We start from the raw sequence: 26,071 nt of genomic DNA on the forward strand, positions 1-26,071 counted from the left end.
AATAAAAATAAAGCTGACAAAAAATGATGACGGGCACATGGAGTGGCAGCAGCTGTTGAGATGTTGGATGTATCACTGACACCACACTGAGCTCAGATCAGAAGTGCAAAGTGAGAGGAATTTGGTGAGGAGAACGCGTGTGCGTGTATTTGTGTTCGGATGCGCCTGCTTGTGTCTATCAACGGCTGAGTGACTGAGTACAGCAACAGCTGTGACAGACCTCTCGAGCACAGCTTCACTGATATACGACACACATGAAGGCATGCACACACGACTTAGTCAGTCCTGTAGCAACAGCAAATCCAGGAGACGCTCTTCTAAAGCACAGCATTGGAGTTTGTATAGTTTGCATTCATCTACTCTCTTTTAAAAAAAAAAACTCTATTAAGGATTTTCTTCTACACATTCTCGCTTTTGTTTTTGCTGAATCTAATCAAGGAGTTCTTCAAAAGAAGTGGTTGGAAATGGCTGTTTTGATGAGAACAAATCTCTTTTGATCATGACTGACACCAGAAATGTTGCAGATTTCTTCTTCTTTCACTTTGTCTCTACTTTGAAGGATATTCCTTCATTTCAGTCACAACAATGGTCTCCCAGAGCTTGACTCTTTAAGCGGATTGCTTTGTTTTGGGGGGATTTCAAGGCTGCAGAAATCCAGCACCTGGACTAAACTGATGTCCACCATTGGCTGTCGTTCCTATTGTGGTGTTTTTGTGGATGACTCACTCAGGGGTAATTTTCCAGTTTGCTAACGCTCGCCATGCTGGAGCACCCTCCATGTGTCCGGATTGACCCTGCCCCTTTCAGGCCTCAGCCAATCAGATGCAACATGGATAAGCCAGATATGCGTTTTGAGTTAGAGCGCCAAGCCTGTCAGAGTCTCAGACAAGGTGGGATACCTGTTTCTAGTCACGTTTCCAGTTCACATACAGCACATGAACATTTTTAGAGCTGCACTTACACAACACATGAGGATTTGAAAATGTGTGTAGCTCAGTTTGATTGTATTAGTAGTTCTTTTTAAGTAAAGAAATTTTGTGAAAATGTACACTGAATATTTGTAGATATTACATCAACTGTTTTAAAAATTTAGGCTTTCCCATCAAAGAATAGAGGTTTATTTTCTGGGCCGAGGTGTTAATGGGATCAAATATCCTGCTAGTGCCTTGGTTACAGTTGGGGCACAGCCAGCCTGGGCACAGCACACGTCGCCTTGAGCAGATGAACCGAGCAACCTGTTGGCTGGAGGTCCCTGGGCCTTGAATCAAAGTATCTGGACAGAGAGGAGTGTGGACCAATTTAGACAAGGACAAACTCCAAGAGGCTTTAGTTTCTTTTCATTAAAAATTTAAAGGCATGTTATGGTGCATTGACACAGTTTCAGTTATTGAAAAATATGCAATAACTAATAAATAGCAAAATAACAGCCGCAGCTATGCCTAGCAGAGACTGCCCATGCATCCTTTCACCACATCGCTTCTCACGTTTTCCCATCAGACCGAGTGTGCACAACCTTTTAAGCTGTCCTTACACTTTATGTACTTGTGTGCGAGTTGGCAGTTTACAGTAATGTTCCTCTTAATTCACAGGGCGGTCTAGAGGGATTGGGTTTCGAGTGGTTACAGCATGGTCGGAAATAGAAAACTTGTGGGGCGGGGGAGAGAGGGGGGACACAGAGGCAGACCACAGGTTGGGGGCAGACAAGAGAGTCTGAACTGCCCACTACTTCGTGTTTACCATACAGAAGACTCCTTAGGAAACAAGAAAAGACTGATGGATAAATACACACTGTAACTGACTGTCTCTCCACAACTTTGAAATAGAGGTGGTCCACAAATCCATGCACATTCAATTTAATGTAGAAAGCACTCTGAGTGAACTGTTCACACAGAAGTGAACCAGATATGATACATCGGCTAGTCATTATCACTGTCACACATGCAAAGCGGTCAAATATGTGAAAATAATTGTATTATTGTTATATATATTTGGAGGCCCCGGGGCAGACCCAGGACACACTGGAGAGATTATATCTCTCGGCTGGCCTGGGAACGCCTTGGTGTTCCCCCGGATAAGCTGGAGGAGGTGGCTGGGGAGAGGGAGGTCTGGGCCTTTCTGCTTAGGCTGCTGCCCCGTGACCCGGCCTCGGATAAAGCAGATGAAGATGGACGGATGGATGGATATTTGACTACCTCCTGTACTTGTACCTCTGTGTCCTTAATGAGTGTTTTGGACACCTCATCATGCATCAATTAAGATGTGAATTGACATCATTAAACAGGTTCTGTCAGGGAGGCTGTGTGTCAGGCAGGAGTTGGATCCAAGATGCAGGATTCAAAGGACAGAAAGTAAACTAAAAAGCAGCTTTAATGCTGAGCCTGAACAAAGCACACAACATCAAAGACTAGAAACAAGGAAACCGAAGCTACAAACCTTCTAAGAAACCACACTGGCAGGGAGGACACAGCCATGAGGAAGAATGTGACAAGGGTCAAGGAAATACTGAGACAATATATATAAACACAGAGGATAACGAGGGAACAGCCAACAGGTGGGGAAACAGCTGAAACTAATTACAGGTTACAAGACAGGGGAAATAGAGCTAAATACAAAGCAGAAGAGATGTGAGACCGCCAAAATAAAACAGGAAGAAACAGTGCACGGGAACTGAAACACAGATAAGACAGAAGGCTAAACAACCACAGAGACAGACTGTCTTCACAAAAATGCATGGGGAGCACAGGAGGAGTATGATTACAGAAAAAACATAGAATACAAGCAAAGTAGAACCAAGATAACAAAACTAAGAAGACGTGAGGATACAAATAGTAAAAAACAAAGGAATTACAGCTATAATGAGAACCAAAACCTGGAATAACCATCTCAAACTCAGTATATCCAATAAATAAGAATTCAAAAGTCCAAACAAAGAAGATACTGGGTCAAAGACCCAGGATCATGACCACTTCTGAGTTTTTCCAAGGATACCCTAGTAAGCTGTACAGGAGATCAGCCTCACTAATTTCTGATAAACACTCAGGCCTTTTGTTCTGGAAGAAGAGGTTTGTGACAGATGAAAATAAGTTGTAGCATATGAATGGTCTCGTTTTACCTACATTTTGATACCAGGCTCGTCTTCTAGCAGTGATGCCTTCTGTGTAAAAATGTTTTTTTAATATGCCCACGTAACTGGCTTATGGAGTGGCTATGAAATGGAGAAATAACACTGGTGTCCATATTATGTTGCTCAAACAACTTTAAGTCATGAAGAAATTTCTTAGGCTCAGTGCAGTCTTTGCAATTTGTTGCTTCATTGCCTGTTCAGCTTGTGACAATTTTAGTTTCCGATAATGCAATTCAATTCACCAAATCAAAAACAGTCGCCTGAATGCTTTGTATTGTAAGGTAAAGACCCTACAATAAAACAGAGAAAACCTCAACAGTCAAATACCCCCCTTTGACATAGATCCGATGTTTCATTTTACTCAATGAGCACAATGGGCTCTTTTGCATGGTCAAAGTGCTGTATGCATAAACTGTTTATGACTAGGCTAAAGCAAGACTTCCTCTTATGTAGAAGCGTTTGACCAGTGAGTGCACATTCCAAACATAGATTCTTTCTCAATACATACAGTAACATCACTTTGCAAATGTAAGTGTTTGTCAGTGTGTGTGTTTATGTGTTGATGTGCGATTACACTATGCCACCATAAGTGGAGATTAAAATGTGCATCTGCACTGCAATGTATGTTTGCGTGCGTATGCAAATATTATGCATGCTTGTAATGAGTATCTGTGTTAGTGTTTGCTTAGTGTGGCTGCCCATGTTTCCCTGCAGGAGCCAGTTAAATCTTTCCTGCTGCCAAGGGGAGAAACTGCACCATCCATGTCAGCCAAGTCCTCATCACAGAAATCAAAGCGATTTGAATGCTTTTGTAGTCGCTCATGAGGACTATCTGTAGATTCTAATGGGCCACAGTAACACAGCATGGTCCCATTTTTTCCAACTCAGGGAAGAAAATGTAGGCCACACTCAAATTTCTGAAAACATTCAGCTTGTCCTTATTAAGTAAGACTTTTTACAGGTATAAAGACAGAAGACATGAACCTGAAAACCTGAAAATGTAAAAGGAAGACAGGAGATTTAAGAGATAGATGTGGAAGTTTGGATTCAGGTTTAGAAAAGACTTGAAATCTGATAATATCCAAATCTTGTTCATTACAGTACATACAGTGCAAAAATCTTGACTCGCCCCTCATTTCTTTATATATTGTTTCCAGTGAATTTCTTGTCATTTTGTAATTGTTCAAGGGGTCTTTAGTAATAGTTCTATAGGTTTTCTGAAAGTCTATCAAAGTTTTTCTTTGAACATTAGCAGTGTGGGATCACTTTGACAGAGAATGGAACAAAGGCAGCCAACATCCAAAGACCTGTGAATGTCCTTCAAGAAGCCTGGATAACTAGTCATGAGGAATTCTTAAAGAAATGACAAGAAAGTTGCCTAAGACATTGTTGAAGAACAAAGGTGGTTTTACAAAATATTGACTTTCTGGCTTGTTAAAATTGTACACCCACCTTTGCCTTATGTGCCATATTTCCAGTTTGTACATGTTTTAAAAAAGTAGCTTAACCTAATTCCCATTTTCCTAGAAAATGGGAAGAAATGAGGGGTAGATGTTTGCATAGTACTGTATTACAATTAGTGGTTTCAGTGTTTTCTGTGCAGCATTTCATCTATTTTAACCTCTTAAGCCCCAACACCCCGGATACGGGGGCAAAAGGCAGGAGATCGCATTTTGGGGTTAGGCGTTGGGGCTTAAGAGGTTAACCTGATTTCAGTTCTCTAACAAACTGGGCAATAATATGTCTATTATTTATCATATGGAAGCAATTAACTCATACCCCTAAGGTTTCGAATGTAGTTTTCTGAAATTATCGGCCCTTTGTTAGTCATTGGTGCTACTTTCGGTCATTACACAAATGTACTGTTTATAAAGTGGGGGAAACCTGCAGTCAGGTGAGACTGAAGAAGTTACTTGGATGAAAAAGGAAAAGTTTCTTCCTCTATAAACACTATGACCAGATGAACCAACTTTCTGTGACCCCCACTATTATTTGGTTAAATGTCCCTTGGCAAGTTTCACTTCGGCCAGCTTCTTTTGGTCGCCACCAAAAAGCTTCTGGCTTGAGACTGTCTGGATATTTGACCATTCCTCGTGAAGGAATTGGTAGTTGAAGTTAGTGTAAATTGGATGGTTTCTTTGCATGGACCTGGCTTTTAAAGAATACTACATACATTTTAATAGGTTTGAACTTGGGGATTTCAGAAGCCTATTCCAGAAAATGGAATGGTCAGTCTAAATGTTAGCCTGCTTTATTCAATAATCTTTATGGTCAGACGGGACACAGTTGAATGCCCCAACAGGATAAAGATCCCAAAGATTCAGCAAAACTGTTTTTTTGGAATAGCTGAAGGGTAACATTAAGCTTCTGAAACTGGCTTCTGAAAGCTCCAACCTTAACTCTTTTGAAAATTTGTGGCCCATCATTGAAAAATAAATCTTAACCAGGAAACCAACCAATTTAAATGAACTAACAATTTTGTCAAGAAAAAGTGGTACGATGTCCAGCCCAAAGTTTATTGATGGCTACCATAGGGTTCTGGTCAAAGTGGTACATGCCGAGGGACATTTAACCAAATATTAATGGAGGTGTATGTACATTTGAGTCTATATGTATACTTTTGACCTCGTGTTGAGAAAATCCATAATAAAGTCAAACTTTTTTTACCCAATTCTTATTTTTTAACATCAGTTCCCCCCTGGAAAAAACAGTTCGAAGACAGCCCAAAATCACCTACATTTAACCAAACTGTATTTCTGTATTAGTTTATTTCTTTTACTTGTCTAAAATTGACAAAGTGCTGATCAAGCATACCCACATGGGGTCTTAGCCCATGGTGGAGGAATACTCTGATGAGGAAAGATGAGCTACAGTTTGAATGTCACTGGGGTGACAGTCAGCTTCAGCCCAAAAAGTACAGCAGTAAATTTTCACTTTATGGATATGTCCTTTCAAACCACTGATCAGACATTATGGCTCAGCACTGAGTACTGGATTTGTACTTACTGTAGAAGGTTGAATTTAAACATTTAATAGAACCTATTTAGGAAAATGAGAACAAAATGTGACCAGGCAAAAAACAAAAAGAAAGAATATTATAACACAGCTATTCTGTTGTGCATTTCCTCACTTTGTCATAAGATTTTCCCCAAAAACTATCAAAAGATGCACGCGCTTCATTTGTGTTAAAAGAAACAAGCTAAACATAAATGTCTGGCTTTGCTACATGGGAACCAAAACCTGCAGCTGAGACCAAAAGTTATTTATTAATCCCATTCAATCACCACGTCACATTGTCATATTGCCTGATCTGCTCTGAAAAGACCTGTGATTGTAGGTGAAGTTATTTCTTATTGATAGTCACAACTTATAATACGCTGTGCAACACCTCAGCCACACTTCTATGTGGCAACTGTGTGTACTAATACTGTGGATGCAGAAAGTCAGAGTGCGTGAAAAAGACCTTCACACTCAAAACATTTCCAGCTACTGCATTTTACTGCAACTCACTGCTCAGATCAAAGTGCTGATGAACAGAAAATCCTTTCCTGCCAGTCCATATTTTCATATCATCTTGAAGTTCAGCCCTCAAAATGTTTTGCAGATATAAATAAAGTTGTGTGAACAAATCAATAATTTATAAAATACAATCAAACAAGCATCAAGTTCAATCCAGGCGCTCTCAAAATGAGCAGTCTGCTGTCTTTTTTTTTCTCACACTCTGTGGGATCTTGTAATGTCACGAATGTGTGACTGTGGGCTGCCATTTCATCAAAAACGTGAAACAGGAAACTGCCAGTACGTGTGTTCATGTGTGTGTCTGACTTCCCTTTGTAGTGTGTTACATAACCTTTGTGCATCCGATCATAAAAGATCACAATTTTTGTAGCAGCTAATAGTGTAGACAGAAAAGTCCTCATAGAGTAACTTGGATATATCACTGCTTCAATCTACTGCTTTCATTTTGCTCGTGGGCATTTGCTTAGTAATGTCTCTACCTTTGTGGCGTTCGGTGGGTGAGAACTGAGATAAACATGCATACACACTCAGTCTGAGGATGTTTTCCATTCATTCTGCCGCTACTGACTTGCATCTTGGTGTTCAGTTCTTCAGCTGAAGTTGCAACAGAGAAGGAGCAGAGAGGAGCTCGTCAGCCAGGGGATCATGCCACGTAAGTTACAACAAAACACTTTTAAGAAATATTTTGATATGAACTGTAAAATGAAGCTGATGTAAACTCTTACAATAACCTTGTTAGTAGATACAACCAGCATATCTAGTACTGCGCCAAAGTTTTGGGTCCCACTGTATGGTTTTTTATATTTTGCTGCCAAAGAGCCAGACTTTGTTGTACTTTTTTAATTTGTCCTTTTGAAAGCTCAAAGTTTTTCTTTGGACACTGGCTGCTTTTTCACTGATTTTCAGTCCATTCCCTGTATCTCGCCATTTTCAGTAGAATGCTTTTTGCTTGTTTGTTTCTTTGTTAAGCCACTAAACACTGACTGATCAATCATTCAAGCACTTAACTTAATAGATAAACCAGAGTTGTGTCTACACATAAGGGGCAACTTATCAAAGAAGTCATTTTAACTTAAATAGACTGTTTGTTACTGGCAGCCTATCACAAGAATCACATCTATTTTGTTCCCATTTTTTCAGTTGAATTTATCCAAAATGTCAAACGTAGCAAATTTTGATATAAATAAAACTGAATTTCACATCAAAAAGGCAATTCTGAAAGAATTATTTGTCAGTTATTTGTCATGACATATAACAGCATGATGTACAGAGTCTGAACAGTATCTGAATGTCATCTCCTAAGAAACAGGAAAAACTCCAGTAACACAGGACCTTTAAAAATTTCTGAAATTGTCATCAACACATACTGATGAGGTCAGGAGAGAAGTACAACCATGAGTATCTACAGCCGTCTGTACAACACTCTGTCATGGTTTAGGGATGCATTTTAGTGAGTGTTGTTGTGGATCTTGTCAAAATTGATGGAATTATGTACACAGAATTATGATTCGATTTTGACTGACCATGCAACACCATCTGGAATGATGAAAAAGATGAAAAAGATCCCAAATACACTACCAATGCAGTAAAAGGATAGAAAAAGAGACTTAGACTTTGAGACTTAGAGCTTTTTATTGTCATTGTGCAGTTTCTTGCACAGCCAGATTGGGTAGCTGGACCACAAAGATGCAAAAGTAAGAAGAGAAAACAATATACAACGAGGGGAAAAAAAAAAAAAAAATATATATATATATATTCCTGGGAACAGCTAAGATACTGCGCAGGACCCTCAAGCTCCCAGGCCTCTGGTAGAGGACCCGTGCTTGAAGGATAAACCGCCCGCAGGGGCGTGCTGAGTGTTATATATATATGAGTGAAAAACACACAGTGGAATACTATCAGTCATGGATTGGCCTCCCCTGGACCTCAACATTATTGAAGCACTGTGGGGTCTTCTTGACAGAGATCAGCACAAACAGCAGACACATCCAAAGCTTTGAAGCCTGGAGAACTATTCCTGAAGGCTACTTAAAGAAATGACAAGAAAGCTGCCTAAGACAGTTCAGACTGAAGACTAAAGGTGGTCATACCAAATATTGACTTTCAAGCTTTTTAGAATTGCACAAACTCTATCTTACCTTATTGCCCACTTTATTTCCATGCATGTGTGCATGTTTCAGTAAATTGCTGCGCCTCTTTGCCATTTCCCTATCAAAATATAAAGAAGTGATTCAAGACTTCTGCATGGCATTACACTCATTTATTCATTGGTCCACTAGATTCACTAAAGGTGTGACATAACATTTAAGCGTGTAGCAGATATTATTTTATCTGAAAGGTTATTTATTAAATTTTTTGAAAAAATGGGATTTAAATTTTTGTTAAAAAATTAATTAATGGCAAATCACGAAAAATAAAGAAAATTATATGTGTATTTTGCTACAAAAGAAGGACTAGTTTTGTCTATAAGATGACGCAAAATGAATCAGAATCCAATTATCTTTATTAAGTGGAGTCCCTATGGTGTCAGGAGAAAAAGGTTTTAATATAATTACAAAAGAATAGTATAAAAAAGAGGAATAAAATAGTCTTTCAGTTATAATGGAAAGAATCTTATTGCACATAAACACTATTGCACAGGATGTTACAGGCTGTCATCCATTGGACCGTATTCGTCAGGTTGTATTGGAAGTGATTACTTGTAATTCAAAGCCCTAACAACTATAGGGGAGAACTGCACTGTTCTAAAAATAGTAATGTCAAAGTATCTTACTGTATATTTTACAGTTTTGTACTGTCTTTCTAGAATATCATTAAATTTACATAAGTAGACTGTGATTTTACATGTCAAAGGTAAAATAACATAACATCACTGTAAATATAGTAAAACACAATTTACTTGTTTTTTAAATATACTTTTTTGTACATATGCATATTTAGATTGTAAAAATACATTCACAAATGTATCATGATTTCACAAATATCTGTCGGTTATTTGAAAGATTGAACTGTTGAATTCAAATGTAATGCTATGGAAAAGTATATAACATGATCCCTATAAGCTTGTGTTACATCACATAAGTATCATTATCATTGCTATTTAGGGCGATCATAGCTCAAGAGTTGGCAGTTTGCCTTGTGATCAGAAGGTTGCCGGTTCGAGCCCCGGCTCGGACACTCTCGGTATTGTGTCCGTGGTCAAGACTCTTCACCTACTGGTGATAGGCTGATGGTGCGATATGGCAGCCTTGGCTCTGTCAGTCTGTCCCAAGGCATGCAATCCATTATTATTTAAACCAACTGTTAACTGTATATTTCTGTACATTTACGTATTATGATTCATATTGCCACATTCATTGACCTTATTTATAGGTAATTTCATTGTTTGATCACGTTAAGATGTTCCTAACTTAATGTCTAAAAACACTTGGAAAAGGCAGAATGCCATGTAAAATTAGCGCAACAAACTGTATTGTCATTACTGAAAATAACCGTATTTTTATGAGGAAGTTATTTTCTGTTATGTTACGGTAGTATTTTGGCGCCCCAGCTGCTGGAATATTACCGTTTTTTAAAGATGTTTTTTTTTTAACAGTGTGACTATTGCTGATGGCAGCAGTTTGTAGAGATTATAAGCAGGGTGTGGGGAGTCTTTTATGATATTTCCTGCTTTCCTGAGACAACGAGAGCAGTGCAGTTCATCTAGAGGGGGTAAAAAACAGAAAGTGATCCCTTGGGCCATCTTTACAATCACACACAGAGGTGGTAGCATAGGATGCTCTCTATTGAACAATGATAGAAGGACACCAGCAGCTTTTGAGGGATGTTGTTTTCCCTGAGGATTCTCAGGAAATAAAGTCTCTCCTGAGCATCTTTCCCAGCTCCCCTGTGTTCACACCCCAGAACAGGTCATCCTAGATGTGAACTCCCATGAAGCGGAAGTCTGGCACCATCTCCACCCCATCCCCATTGACGTAAAGTGGTTTAATGTCCATAAAATCCACAACAGTCTTCTTTGTCTTGGTTGTGTTCAGGAGCAGGTTGTTGTCCCTGCACCACGCTGTCAGTCGCTCCACTTTGTCCCTGTAGGCAGACTCATCCCCCCCATATGTTATAAAAAGCTTGTGCCATGTGTTGCAGTTTGCTTCTTTTTCAAATGCTTACGTTTGAGGATTGCATATAGGCTCATACAAAAAACATGAAAGCGGCACAAGAAAATGTAACATATAAATCAAGTAACACGCAACATTGAACAGAGAAAGATGCATTTCAGCATAACAGCTACATTAGTTGATGCAAGTTAGTAATGAAATGAAAACAGAAGCATCTGAGTGCAGTCCGCCGTGCCATTTTAGGTTTATTCTAAAGAGATTTGGATTGCAGTTAAAAGGTGTCATTGTCTCCTTTCAGTCTTTACAGTGAGTTACTCAAGATCATACTGCAGCTGCCATCATGCATATCCGTAGCTGCTTCTTATCAGATTGTGATAGTTCCCCATCTGCCATCCAAGTTAGCTGCTACTTTTGGCTCAGTTTTTAAAAAAGGCACTTTTTTCTGTTTGAGTCTTAATTATCCTGTTAAATGGACAATTTCCATTTAATGCTACTTTAGGGAGCATAATATGTTGTTCAGTGCATGCATTAATATAAGTATGTAATGCACAAAGTTCTGAATGCTTTACAAACTGGTACTATTAATGGTGGTTTTTTTATGCTCAGTGTGGCTAACTTTAGCTTTCCCCACATTTTATTTTCTTCAGAAAATGAGGCTCAGTCTTCCTCTGACAATGCTTCTCACAGTAGGTCTATAAGCAGTCTGACACAGGAAGTGTCAGAAGAGACAGTGTGTCTTATCTGCTAATGATTCTAATATTTACCTGCTCATGTGGTAGATGTTTAAACTGGGAGCCTGAACACTATTCATATGGACTCTGTATGCAAGCGCTTTACTGCTGCTGAATGTATTCGCCATCACAAATATGCATTTACTATTTTCCCTCGCTATAGGTAGCATGCTGGTACTGTTAAGTTTCCATTTTATTTATTGACAGCATTTCGTGCGCACCACGCTCATCGTGGTCATGTTAGGTGTGACCACAGGAGTCATCACAGTTCTTATCTGCTTCCACTTTCCTGCCGAATGTTTGAAAAAAAAAAACTGACATGGAGATCAAAGATGAATGTTATGTGCATATGTTTTAATTCAGTTATCCCATGCCTCTCTTTGCTTCTTAACAAAAGGTGTGTAGCTTTGTTAGTTTTCTGCAGAAGTATTCAGGAACGTTGCAGTTGAGCCAGGGTAGGGTGCACAAAATCAACTACCGGTAGTTCTTTGTTTGAGAAAGCACCTGAAAGTTAGTTTTGTCACGTAAAAGCTGTATTGCAGCGCCCCTGAACTCTGTGGTGTGCTTGCTGTTGTCATGTTCTAATTGACTAGATTTATGTGGTGCCTGGGAACAACCTTTAAGAGAAAAAGAAACTCATAAGTCAGCCATGTTTTGCAATAATGAGCATGCAAAACGGCATTGCATCTGCTTAATATGTTGTGGTTACATATTTCATTTATTGTTCCTACATGTTAGTGACTTCATGACCGCAAGATGAGTATATATACAGAGCCAGTACAACAGACCAGTCTTTCTCCCTGGACCATTCGGCCCAGTATGCACTGCACTTCGCTTTAAGCCTCTTTCTAACCTTAGTAAGGTAAAAACCATGCTACAGCCATGTTGTTCTTGTGGGGAAACTTGACACAGCACTCAGTGTGATACCTCACCTAGTTTGTAATTTTTACACTTCTCAGAAAAAACACTAAAAATAGTTTGTGAGTTCACACTAACCTGCATGTGATCAGGCTGAGTTAAACAAAGGAGACGGGGACCTTTTTTATTTCTAAAGAATTGTTAACACAGTTGATATAATGAGCAAAAACACAAGAAAAAGACTGAAAGCATTAATTAGTAAACCTGCCCTAGTTGCATGGAATTGCAATATTTACTTTTGCAGATGCTCCTCCACAGATTATGAGCTCTGTAAATATCTGAGTATTGCATGTATACTTGGTGCAGTATTTGCAAATGTATCACACTTTATATAGCTGACCTGCAGGACAGCTAAAAACATTAAAGAGGAAGTGCTAGACAGCAGGAGACTGAACAGTTGCTGTCAGAGGAAGTGATGTTGTTCAATGTTAAAATGTTTAAAGATTGTTGCTTAGCTCTAGCAGGGTGGTAAGGAACCACTCGTGCACATAATGGGGTCTTTTCTCTCTGACCCCATCTCAGCACTCTCTGTTTCCTCCTTGTCTTTTGCCCTTTGGTCTGTTGTTCCATTTTTCTTCCAGCTGCCTCCTCTCATTTGTCATCTCTCCCCATCTCCTCTACATCTTTTTCATGATTCTTCATCTTCCTTAAATCTATTTTATCCTCTTCACTTTCACTCACACTTTTAACCCCCCTCTCCCCCCGTGTGCTCATCCAGCCATCCTTGCCTCAATCCCATCACTCATTTTCAGTGTAGCTGACTGACAGGCAGGTTTATACACCCTCAAGGTGGACACATAACCTCCTTGTGGATGGGTGAGAGGTCTAAGAGGGCTCTCCAGGGTGTGTGAGAGTGAGTGTGTACCAGCAGTGTGACAGTGCTCAGTGACGTGAACTGAGGCTTAGGTACCAGCAGTTCTGCCCCGGGTTTGATAATGCAGCCATACTGTGTGTGTGTGAAGTACAGTACAGTAAGACATTTTTTTTGTTGTCCTAGCTTTGCCGCATGAGATTTGAAACTATATTGTGACTAGAAAATGACATGCAGCCCTCATCGTAGATACTGACAACTTCATACTTGGTTTAAGACACAAGTGATGTAAACACATTGGGCTAAAGTTGAGTCTAAGACTTTGAGTGCAAAAAACTCCACTGTCCTCACATACATGTAGTATGGATATGGGGACACTATATAATAAATGTGCTGCCTGTATGGTGGCCCTGAGAGGTCAAACACACTGCAACTTAAAAAAAACAACAACCCACCAGCAAATAGAAATATTTTACTGAGTGCATCTTTTTGTGAACCAGATAAGATGGCATGTAGTCCTACACAGTACTGTGATAGATTGAATTCTGGATAAATTGCAATCACTAGCAGTGAAGCTCCCCCAACACCATCACCCACCAATCCATGCTTGATGGTATCTACACATGGAAAGATCACAGACTGAATCATTAATCATACATTTTGGATCAAAGTCCAAATTTTCAAGTCAGTGCAAGACATGTGACTACTCGGTCATCCACAGTGGTGTTTTTCTTTGCAGCAATTTAAACACCAAGACCTAAATTTACTGACAGTTAATGTGAGAGTCCGATTGCCAAGAACATGACCAAACTAGAGTAATGGTGTCAGTGTTGAATCTAATAGTGTGGGGAAGAGGAAGTGATGTAAAGCATAAACTAGCAGCCTGAACATCAAGGAAAACAGGAAGATTAGTGGTTACAGATCTTCCTCATTGAGCTTTAACATAAGCTTTACTTGGCCAATTTGGAAATTTGACACCTGGACCATTGTATTTAAAGAGAAGGTAAAATAATAACTGTGCCACTTGGAGGAATTTTACAGACAGTTTCCAAAAACAAAGTCAGATTTTGGTTATTTTTGAAACACATTAGAGTTGGCTGGTTTTGCAGGTATTGTCAAATACATTACCAAATGTATCTGGAAATCCGCTTGTTCTTAAAAGTTTGAAACATTTATTAGAATATTTAAACAAAATTCTTTGTCTGCTGCTAAATACTTTGGTTCTCACATGTAGAATATTTATTAGGTCAAGATTTAGATCCTCTTTTTGTCTTAGACTCCTTAGAAGCAAAGCTATATTGTAATGGTTGAGCTGTTGCATTTAACTCAGTATCATGGTGTCCTGATTACCTCGAAGGTTTCCATTACCACTAATCCCGAGGCTTTGCATAATCACAAACCTGCACAAGTCCTACTTAAGTCATCTTTGAATGCTGAACAGTTTCCAGGAAATCCACTGCTGTAGAGAAGCTCATTGGATCGAATCAGTCAGACTTCATCCCTCCTTTGACTTTGTGATTTTTTTAAGCTTTTTACAGCAGCTGTTGTTGGGGACCAGTATCCCAACCATCATTGTACTTTATGCACTACATTGAACTGGTACTCAGGAAAAAGCTTTGGCTGAGACCATCAATAGACTTGATATTGAACTAAAGAGGCAAAGATCCATGAAACGCTCTTTTGCTAACCCCCACTAGCATCAATACACAAACCACCACCCTATCTCTTTTTGCCTGATTTTTTTTCTTTACTATGCTCTCTCTTTTTATCCTCTTAGCACTGAAAACTTCAGCTGCCTTCCATGAACAGAGAAGGAGCTTGGAACGGGCTCGGGTGAGTATGCCATCCTCAAATCAGTCACTGATGTCAAAACTGATGCAATTTAAGCTTTGAGAGTTTTTAAAACACGTGGCATCATTACAGAAGCATTCTGATTTGTCTTTTCCTGCTTTAATGTAAGCCAAAAAAAGAGTTGGGATAAGACCATTGGCTCAGACAAATAGACTTGCATAGAGCAATGCGAAACTATCCACCAAATCAGTGCTTGCCCCAAGGGCAACATCATCAGCAGTTGTGAGTGAGTACGTGGGAAGATGGATGAGCAGGTTAAAGTAATTCTCCATTAGTGACTAGCTAAAATGATTAGATAAACACAGGCCCTTTAGTTAGCTTAGGAAGCACGGTCTACATTGTTAAGAGAAGGGTTTGTGGAACTACACCTAAAGAAGGAGAGGAACCACAATGTTAACAGTGCACAATAAAGGATTTGTGAGTGCAAAACTGAGAGATTTTCCATTCCTTCTTCTTCATCTTGTCTCTTGGTCTCTCTCCAGACGGAAGACTATCTCAAGAGAAAGATCAGGAGTCGACCAGAGAAATCTGAACTGATCAGGATGCACATCTTGGAGGGTAAACACTACACAGAGCCTCATACCTCTGGAACTTTGGTCAATCTAATGGAAAAAGACCCATTACATCCATGCACACTCGTAAAGAATTTCCATGCCTGGTTTGTGTGTCTATGCAGAGCCGTTCCTTCCGGTCAAGCAGCTGAAGAAAGCATGCCTCGCTGTTGATTTGAATGATAAGATTGCCCAGAGGCCAGGGCCCATGGAGTTGATCCATAAAAACATTCTACCCGTTCACTCCAGTATTAAACAAGCCTTCATAGGTAAGTGAGAACTATTTTTAGGCAACAGTTTCAGGATTACTTCTGCTGAGTGGAGGAAATTATTAGCTTAAAAGTTATAAGTGCAGAGTTATTTATGGGTTGATTGCAATAAGCTGACCGCAGAGAAAAAACCCACAAACAAAGCGTTGAGACCAGATATAATGATCTTAAGCAGATAGATGCAGTTATTGCGGACAACTTGTGTAAGCCTTTCAAGAGCTTATCTGTAAGTCTCTATTTTCCAGCCATCAGTACACAAACCAATACCAATGTTTCTTCACACAGTCTCGATATGTAGGGCTGTTGCACAATAACACATTAGTCATGCCAACTTTAGAAGGCCTTACTTTGCAAATTTTGTTTTATTATTTCTGCCCCCTCAACAATCAACAGGTGTACCATTGCTATATAATTTCCTGCGCACAGTCTGTGTGGAGGAAGGACGTGTGATATAGATTTTCATCAAAACACACCCACACTGTGAGGCTCCTGACAGGACATCCCTCCTGGCCCCTTCCTCCACCTATCATAAACGTACTGTTTCCTCCCAGATCCCAGATGCTTCAGTTGTCCTCACCACATACTCACACAGGCATCCATACCTGTCAACAAGAACCACCTAACATACAAATTTTTCACAAACAGTGCACTGACAGGCAAACACTTCAATTGATCAATTCTATGAGTTTGGAAAGGTTGGAGGGGGGTAATTGTAAATGATGCATGACCTCTGATTCCCATTTTAACAGACAAGAGACGAAGATACTGCTTCCTTCTCTGTTCTCGGTTGGTTTTAAACAATCACAGTGCCTGTTAATAGAGAATCACTTGCTAATTGAAGAGGTGACATTTTAAAATAATGGGGACCTATTAAGCTTAATTCAATTGCATATTAATATTTTCAGAATAGATCACTAAAAAAATAATCCTTAGTTGTTTCACACTGGCCCTTAATGGAGCTTCCTCCGTTCATCTATAGTCTGAAATGAGCGCTTTTAGCTCTTTTCCAGTAATTTTTTGAGGTAATTTAATAGAAAAAAAGAATGCTGTATTCATAAATATACATTGATTAGTGCGCAACTACATCTTCCAACAAATAGATGCATTGTCATAAACTTAGAATCAACCCATTAAAAATACACAGCAACGAACGCAAATTTTGATTTGTGTCTTTAGCTATGTTAGCTATATTTTATCATCTGAAAAGTAACACATGAAAACGTCCATAAACATGCTTTTTTATTCTAATATTGTTGCAATTACTTATTGTCAGCAGATCAGATATACCACCCTTCCATCTCTGGACAGCTGACAATGAGGCAACTAAACAACACAGTTAGCTGGTTATATGCTAATGTTGTGTCAACTAATGTGAGACTCGAGTGTCTTAACAGTCACATTTCCCCTCTGACAAACAGTTTGACAAACTTTCTCACATCATATGAGAGTTTTTGAGACCAACAATGTTAGATCCACTTCAACAAAAGTTTCACTTGTGCAGGCAAAAATAGCAGTGCTTACTGACATAAAAGGATATCCTCAGCAAAAGAAGTGACTTTCACTTACTCATTGACTCGTGTTCAACTCCTTTCACAAAGTTTTACAGTCTCCTCCAGAGTAAATAGACTTGAACACTTCTCATCTGGCATTCTGTAGCTATCAAAGACTCCAGTTTTTTTGCTACGGCTGTTATGGGGCCCGGTGTAAATGCAATGTTTTGATCTTTCTTGGCTATCTTGAACATGTTTGTCCAACAATGCCACGGTAGCTAGGATTATGAACTTAAATTAGGAGAATTAAGAAAACAGAGTTCAGTTGACTGCAGTCTACTGACATATAGCAGTGAAATTTTACCCACCAAGGTCATTTTCTATATGTTTGGTTGCCCATTGTAGTCAAGAGATTTGCACAGCAGGTGGATTTGAATTCTGTGTTTGAGTTGGCCATATCAAGTACATCTGGTGATGTACTTGATATGGTGACCTTCCGCCTTCCTATGCTACACGGCGGATTATGGATGAAATTGAATAGAGGGAAGCTCCCGTGGTAACACGTGTTCCAGCCCTGTATTCCAGCCCTCCGTGCTTTCAAAGCGATTTAAGTAAAATAAACGTACATGTGTAGATTTATTCCAAACGGTTCTCATGTTTCCTCATTTTTCAGAACTCGTAATATAGGGACCTGTTGGGTGGCCAAAAGCGTAATATGATTTGTCACCTAGCCTTAATTGTTACACTTTGGGAGTGACAATGTGTTGTCTGCTCTCACTGGCATCATACAGCTCGAAGAATAAAAGAAACTTCCTGAAATAAGGATGAGGATCGTCTAAGTGGGATTTTTAGATAGAACACTTTTTTTTCCTTTGTACTGTGGGAGCAAGGAATCGGTGGGTCCAGCTGCTTGATTGATGTGTAGAGGAAGAAGGTTGAGATTTAATAACAGACTGTGTCAGTGGAATATCCATCTCTGTCACTGCTACACAATAAACACAATTACATTACCGCCACTTTTGGTAGGAGCACCAGGAACTAGCTAGATGAGGTTGACATATGAGCATACAAAGCATGATGCACTCCCACACCCACACACAGCACAGCTGTAAGCGAGTCATTGCATTATTAAATCAGCCCCGTGTTGTCTTTTCATCATTACCTGCTGATGGTAAATTAATGGACAGCAGTGTGTTCTAAATAGCAGTGGGCTACTGCCCGTTAGCACCTCCTGTAATTTAATAACTCAGTTCTATTATTAAAAAAAAAAATGGCTCTACAGCAGTCCTGGGGATCCTAGCGGGTACTTTTATTCCTTAAATCCCTGTGAAGACTCATAAGTCTGCATAATAATGAAATGATTATATGATATGGCGCATGGGAAAGCTGGCAGGCTTGGATTAAAGCTATGCTGTAAGATGTCTTAACCTTCCTGTGGCTGGCTAATAAGGAAACTTTGGGCATGTGGTTGACAATTTTCTTTGCAGTTTTTTACATTGCTGTATCTGATTTACTATTATATCACGCTCAGCTGCATTTATCTGTTGCATACGAAACATATTTTAAAGATATTTTAAAGAGAATATTATTAGTATAGCAGGCATAAACAGGGGAAGCCGTCACATAAACAGTTCAAATATTCATCGCATAAATTACACAGACGATCCTTCAGAATCCTCAGCACAACGTCATCCTTAGAGAGACGCCATCTGTTACATAAAAACTGTTATAAAAGCCTCGTTTGGCTGTGTGGGAAATGAACATAGATGAATGAAAAGCAAAATGCTTGACAAAAACCTGACTCATCACAAGTGCATCTAGGACTGGCTCTGGTGGACATGATATGACTACAGAAAAGTGTTTAAGTAGTTTAGACAGCTCTCTCGCTCTCTGTGTCAGTTGTTGACGAGACACTGGGGACGAGTGTCTTGTGTGCATTTTTGTAGGATATTGAACATTAACAAATGCAAGCCTTTGATGAGTCACTGATACTTGTGGAGGAGGCACCGGTGATAATTTGTCTGGATTGGAGGTGCCCACAAGGTGTTAGAGTCACAAGCAGAAGTCCAATGGCTCAGCTTCTGTTAATGCAAGTGATAGTGTTACACAGGCACACAGACTTGGGCAAGGACCTAGAATCACTGGGTAGTACATTTATTTTATGGTCTAATTTAACTAGATAATGTTTATTTCCTTCCCTCGTCTCCCCCACAATGCTTCTCCTCTCAGAGACGCAGTTTCAAAGAGCCTCAGGAGAGAACTCTTCATTTGATGAGGACACTAATGACAGTCTGTCTCCAGAGCAGTCCACATCTGTCAGTGAGGAAGGTTGTTCGTTGGGCCTGGGACCTCTGCCCACTCCAAAGGAAACACTGACAGGCCATGGCATCCCGTCTCCTACACAGGTAGGATCACCGCAGAGAGTGGGACTAAGATGCTGTGCAGAATGTATGCAAGACTGTAAATCCACAGCTTAAACCAATGTAGAGGCTGTGAATTAGTGCATTTGTCTGTGTATATGTGACGTGCATCAGATTTACCACTGGTGGTGGTGTAGCACAGTGTGGGAGAGTTTATAGTGGGTGCAGTTGTCACAGAGGGGATAACCAGGCTTTGGTGAGGGGAAAATAACAGCATTTTGAGCACCCACTCACTCACACACTAGCAAGTTTAACATTTCGCTACATCAACCATCTGATGCACGGAAAAGTACTGTTTTGTATCATTTAATTACTGAATAAAAAGCAGTGAAAACTACCTGGAGATTTATTTACTAAATAAATTAAAATCCAGTTCTTCCCTCATTGAAGTGCATCAACAACAGTACTTCCAAACCAAGCTAAGAGGCTATAGTCGTGTTACATACACTACTGGAACTTTAACATTATGCACTCCATACTGTACAGTAACGCCACTGTTTTACACATGTCCCACTCTGTATATTTTATTTTATATATTTTATTTATTGTTTACTCTATTTAATTTGTAAAATATGTGTACACACACACACACACACACACACACACACACACACACACACACACACACATACACACACACACACACACACACACACACACACACACACACACACGTAGAAAAATATTTAGTATAAACATCCAGAAATGAATATACACTTATATATACTGTACATATATAGTTTCAGATGTAGCCATTCTTGTATTTTGCTTGTTTACATTATTGTATTTTGCACAACTCTGTTGCTTGTGAAGCTCGCACACAAGAATTTCACTCACATGTGCTGTACCAATGTACCTGCACATGTGATGTGACAATAAAAGTGATTTGATTTTGATTTGATTTGATACTGCAGATTTTTGGTTTTGATCCCATACAGTAAAGTAAATACATGACCAATGTTGCTAATGCCAGTACCGATACAGATACTTCCAACTTACAAAGGCAGCTTACGTAGGGGAGAGCGGTGTGTAATGACTCACTGGATTGTAAATGTTCCTGCCTGTAAAGCACTTTGGATCTTCTGCTGTTTAAATGAGCTATAAATAATATACTTGTGACAGTCAACATATAGTTGTAGTGCATTTTTGAAGTTTATTTTTTCAGCTTCCAAAAAATAATGATTTAGCAAACACAGTTTAGTGGGTTAGAGCTTAGAGGACAGAAACAAAATATCCATCCAATACCAGTGTCGGTATCGAGAGTATTTATATTTGGATCGATCCACCAGCCTCTAAGTAACAGCAGTGGATGCAGCGACTCCAGACATCTATGAGATGAGTTTGATTGTCGTATGGACATTTGCCATGCATCTGGAGGGGGGACAAATTGAGCATTTGTGAACATTGTGCGTTTTGTATGTAAACCTTTTCTGCTATGTAATTTTACATTTACCACAATCTTCGATGTTCACTACTTTAAAAAAATGAAGACCTTTTCAAATGGGATGATTCTTTTTGATGCCTTGCAGTTTAGCCATGAATGATCAGCCAGTGTTTCCATCCAACCAATCAGGTCCCACCTACAGCTCCTTCTGGGTCACCCATTTCACTCAAGCTGACCAATGAGACAGGGGCGTCATCTCTCCTGAGGACAGGTGCCAACAAGGTAACATCTGTCAGTTCAGCTCTGTTAGTTGTTAGACACGCATACATTAGACTGGACCGCTTCAGTCCTGTCACAATGACTAAATTATGAGCTTTCGTAAATGATTATTTTAGCTGTTAGTGCTAATTGCTAAAATTATTATTGACAGCTGTTCAGAACTGCAGATGATGAAGTGAACTCTGGTGGTAACAGTAAATCTCGCATGTGTTGTGGGTTTCTCATTTTGCTTCCATGAGGGAAGCAAAAAATGTGGTTTAAAGTTTCATTTTACTCTCATTAAAATTACTCATCTTTTTTTTTTTTTTTTTAGCCACAACCCAAACCAAACTGTGACCGCTCTGGCCTGAGACACAAGAAAACCAAGGACAAACCAAAGGTAGAAACTTCTCCTTCTCTGAGGAAACTATTCTAATGCTGGCATTCCAAATACCCAGTGTAGCTACAGCTAAGAGAAGGCAAATATTTGTCTGAAATGCTGTACTGCAGTGCTGAAATAATGACTTGCTGTTAATGGGGGTGCTTTCCAGATAAAAAAGTTAAAGTACCATCAGTACATCCCTCCTGATCAGAAGGGAGATAAAGAGCCTCCTCCTCATCTGGATTCATCCTATGCCAAGATCCTCCAGCAGCAGCAGCTCTTCTTGCAGCTCCAGATCCTCAGTCAGCAGCAGCAGCGCTACCACACCATCCTCCCTGCACCAACTAAGTAAGTCCAGATGCATGCTCTTCTGTGGAGTCTGAAGGATTGCACGTTCAAAGGCTGGAAGGAACATTGGACATAAACTTCTGTTTTCAGAACTCAAGAGCACCTGTTAAGATTTACTTTTGTGTCACTGTATTTTTGCCCAGCAGATCCCAGACAGCTCAGCAGCCATCTTCCTCCTCTAAGTCTATGCACACCTCCTCCTCCCCACCTCGACCTGCTGGTGCACCTTTAAACTTCTCTAAACATTTCGTCCACACCTGTCTAAGTTCTGTCCCGCTAGGTAGAACCAAACCAGTGTCTCTGCCTCCAAACCTCGATGAAATGAAGGTAAATTGCACAGCGACATGCACATCCCAGAGAAACCTTTCCTACCTTATGTGTCGTTTTTATAATATGAGTAACATGCATGACTGCATACTAAGCATCCAGTAAAGAATTAAGAGTCTAAATAAATATCTGTCTGTGCTATGACCTGTCAGAACCAAGCTAGGTTTATAGCAGGAACGGACAATTTATCAATAAAGGATGCAGTTAAACGATGTATTAAAAGTGTGTAGTAATGGTAGGGCTAAGTGGGTGGCTGTGGCCAGGTGGGAGCCACAGCAGCAATATGTTCAGGGAATCCAGAGATTTCTCTTGAAAAATATAGTGGCAGGTAGGGGTGCAACGATACACAAAATTCACGGTTTGGTTCGGTTCGATACTTTGGTGTCACGGTTCGATATTTTTTCGATACAAATAATGTTCATGCCTTTTTAATTTGTCATTTATTAAAATTATAAATATATATTTTAACTCAAAAGTACAGTTTTTAAATTTAACCCTAACCCTTGTGCGTGTTTTTTATTTTGACAGCGAATGCGCACCTGCGGACCACTTATGTGCAGCCCTGGTTATTTAGCTCGTCATATTGCAGCCACAGAAATTCTTTTGTCCATGAAACCATAAAGCTGCACTTTCTTTTTGCCTTATAGTCTGATTTGTCATAACTTCTCCGTTTTGTGGTAAGCTTTTCTTTGGCTGTCACTTCTTCACCCTGACCTGTCTTATTTGGCTCAGCAGAACTAAAATATATATACTGCTGCTTTTACACACGCACTCACATAAGCTCAGCGATTCTCTGCGATCAACCTCTCACATGTTTAAGCTTGCTGCGGGAGATTTCACTTGTCATGTTTGCATAGTAAGCTAACAATTAATAAGACGATGTCAGAGGAATTGGTGCACAAATTATCATCACCCACAGATCAGTGCTGTCGCTCTCTATACACAGTTTGCGCGATTGCAAAGTGAAAGCAAAAAAACAAGCGCAAATTCAAACGCGATTGCAATATGTCACATATTGACAGTGGCTCACCGATGCCAATGACATAATTACCCAGCTACATTTCTGAAAGAATGCAAAAGCATTGACATATATTTTTCCTTCCTACAATAGCCCGACGGGCAGGGCAGAGATAGATTTTGGTAGCCCGACTGAAAAAATCGCTAGCCCCGGGACGTCGGGCTAGCGATATTGCGAGCCCTGTATCTGATTGAGGAATCACTCATCTTTGGAAAAGAGAGTTTATTACAGAGAAATGTCTCTTTCCAAAATAAAAGCTATACTATCCGCTTCTTCTGGGCTATATTCTCAGCAGCATATTAAACATATAAGGAGAATCATGTGCTAACAGCTGTCTAAATGACTCGGCTAAAGTTAGTAGCATGCTTGCTTGTTTTTTTTCTGCTTCCACTTGTCTTTGCACTATGATGATGTCGGCGTAAATGTGCAGTCATATTCGTTGTGTTCCCACTAGTGCTTTCAGGTTAATCTCGTTGAAATGACCTTAACGCCACAACACGGCAAATCTCCGTTAACGAGCTACCGCCGATCGCCCCGTGCATGGGGCTAGACGGCCAACACGTTAACGAGCTAACTGCGCTAACACACTAGTTCCCACCCATGTAATTGAGCATTGCGTGGCACATCCAACATACTGTTTTACTTTAGTCCATGACTCGCTTACCTTCAGGGTCATACGTCACATGAAAACCAAAATAATTCCAAACGCCAGATCTGAATGAGGGTGGGGGAGGTGCAAGGAGAGCTTAACTTCTGTCTCGCTAGCTTGCCCTGCGCTCTTCCTTCTGATGATGCTGTCTGTGTTGAGCTTGATTCAGAGAAGTTTAATAACCTTGACAAGAACATACAGCATCGTCAGAAGTAAAGTTGATAAAATAAATTACAAATTTTGTATTGTTCGATACATATGCGTACCGAACCGAAAGCACTGTATCGACCGGTTCAATATCGATACGAATATCGTTGCACCCCTAGTGGCAGGGGGGCTGGAGGAGAGGCTAGAGCTGGAGGAGAGGAAGGGTGAAACAAGCAGGTTTGCAGATTAATTCAAAAGGCTGGAATGAGACTAACCGGCTGTAGTAGCTGATTCTACAATCTGGAGTTGTAGTGGAGTTGAAGTTGAAGGTGACTGGTCCATTCAAATGGTACAACTGAAACCACTCCTGAACTGAGACTAAGGTAAAGAGAGGAGGGAGGCTGGAACAGCTGGCCTGACATTCGTACCCTTTAGATGGAGTAAATGGGAGATGTGATGTGATGCATGGAAAAAAAAATCCTCAAGGTTTCTTTCATTCGATGGAGCCAACCAGCTCAGCGAAGTTAAACAATGAGACAGTGATGGATTACTTCTTCTTCTTGTTCCCGTTTTGATTTCCCTTTCAAATTTATCCTAATCTCTTTGCTTTCCCCGTCTCTCTTTCTTCTATCTCAATTCTGTTTTTAATGCTGTCTTTACATCAGGTTGCGGAACTGAAGTCCGAATTAAAGCTGCGTAACTTGCCCGTCTCCGGCACCAAAAACGACCTCATTGAGAGGCTGAGGACATATCAGGAATTAAGCCGAGGCAGTGACACTACCTCCTCTCCAACAGCAGGGTGTACCACAGGGCCAGGGGCTGAAGGAGCAGGAAAATCATCCAAGAGCGCTGCATTCATCATCACCAGTAACAATACACGCATAGAGGTGATCCTAGAAAGAGTATATAAACTTTCTGTTAACTGTCTAATACCAGTCTTTCTGGACATTTTTGTGTTGCTGAAGTGGGCAGCGGTGGGAGCCTAAATGCAGCAAAACCTCAACAGTTCATGACCTCCAATGGGAGCCTTGCCTCTTCAGCTGTCTCCTTCATTCCCTCCATGAGTCCAGAAGACACCAGTTTTAACAGTGACCTCTTAGGGGAGCTGGTAATACCTTTTTGTTGCTATAATAAACCTTAGAGGACTTCAGAAATTTACTGAAGAAAGCCGTGCATTACACATATTTAAGTGTCACAGTGATAAATTCACCTTCTCTCAGAACTTCCTTGTTTGACAAGTTCAAGATCAAAACTAAAATACAAGTGTTGATAATGAGACACTTATATTGCTAATGAAGTTGACAAGCGGAAGATGATAGATTTTATTATATTAACAAAAACAATAATTATAAACATAGCAAAAATAAACATTATGGCTATGGTAAAAAAAAAAAAGTGAAACATTCCTCAGAGATTTTGGTCCACATTGACATGACAGCGTCACACAGTTTTTCTGGATGCACATCCATGATGTGAATCTCATGTTCCACCATAAAAAATGAATGAACATGAAGTACATTTGTATGACAAATTAAAGGAAAACCCAATTTACATGTCTTTGTGAGGTCTTAAACCAGCAGTCCCCAAAATTTTTTGCGCCATGGATCAGTTTATATTTGACAATATTTTCACAGATCGGCCTTTAAGGTGTCGCAGATAAATACAACAAAATAAAACCAGTACCGGTACCAAAAAAAAGATTTATTCATAACACACAGGAAAACACCCAGGGAAACAGAGTTAATGATAAAAACGCTAAAAA

The 26,071-nt window shown here is 39.9% G+C and overlaps 1 protein-coding gene across 4 annotated transcripts in view; it reads left to right on the forward strand.

Annotated features, from left to right (window-relative positions):
* Window positions 1-286: 286 nt before the first annotated feature.
* Window positions 287-26,071, forward strand: part of LOC102209427 (myocardin-related transcription factor B-like) — a 33,465-nt gene continuing 7,680 nt past the window's right edge. Inside the window, exons 1-12 of one of the 4 annotated variants that reach the window (XM_005750159.1) lie at window positions 287-890; window positions 7,230-7,295; window positions 14,993-15,048; window positions 15,549-15,624; window positions 15,743-15,886; window positions 19,606-19,781; window positions 21,370-21,462; window positions 21,773-21,838; window positions 21,990-22,168; window positions 22,312-22,495; window positions 24,975-25,176; window positions 25,275-25,417. In XM_005750159.1, coding sequence (XP_005750216.1) covers window positions 761-890; window positions 7,230-7,295; window positions 14,993-15,048; window positions 15,549-15,624; window positions 15,743-15,886; window positions 19,606-19,781; window positions 21,370-21,462; window positions 21,773-21,838; window positions 21,990-22,168; window positions 22,312-22,495; window positions 24,975-25,176; window positions 25,275-25,417 — 1,515 coding nt within the window. In that variant the 5' untranslated portion in view covers window positions 287-760. Of the gene's footprint in view, window positions 891-7,106; window positions 7,137-7,229; window positions 7,296-14,992; window positions 15,049-15,548; window positions 15,625-15,742; window positions 15,887-19,605; window positions 19,782-21,369; window positions 21,463-21,772; window positions 21,839-21,989; window positions 22,169-22,311; window positions 22,496-24,974; window positions 25,197-25,274; window positions 25,418-26,071 lie in introns of those variants that run through there. The other 3 variants (XM_005750160.1, XM_013915178.1, XM_005750161.1) reach the window with 3 other exon arrangements.

This window comes from Pundamilia nyererei, unplaced genomic scaffold (assembly GCF_000239375.1).
Source record: "Pundamilia nyererei isolate P.nyererei 1_Seehausen unplaced genomic scaffold, PunNye1.0 scaffold00264, whole genome shotgun sequence".
Taxonomy (NCBI): Eukaryota; Metazoa; Chordata; class Actinopteri; order Cichliformes; family Cichlidae; genus Pundamilia; species Pundamilia nyererei.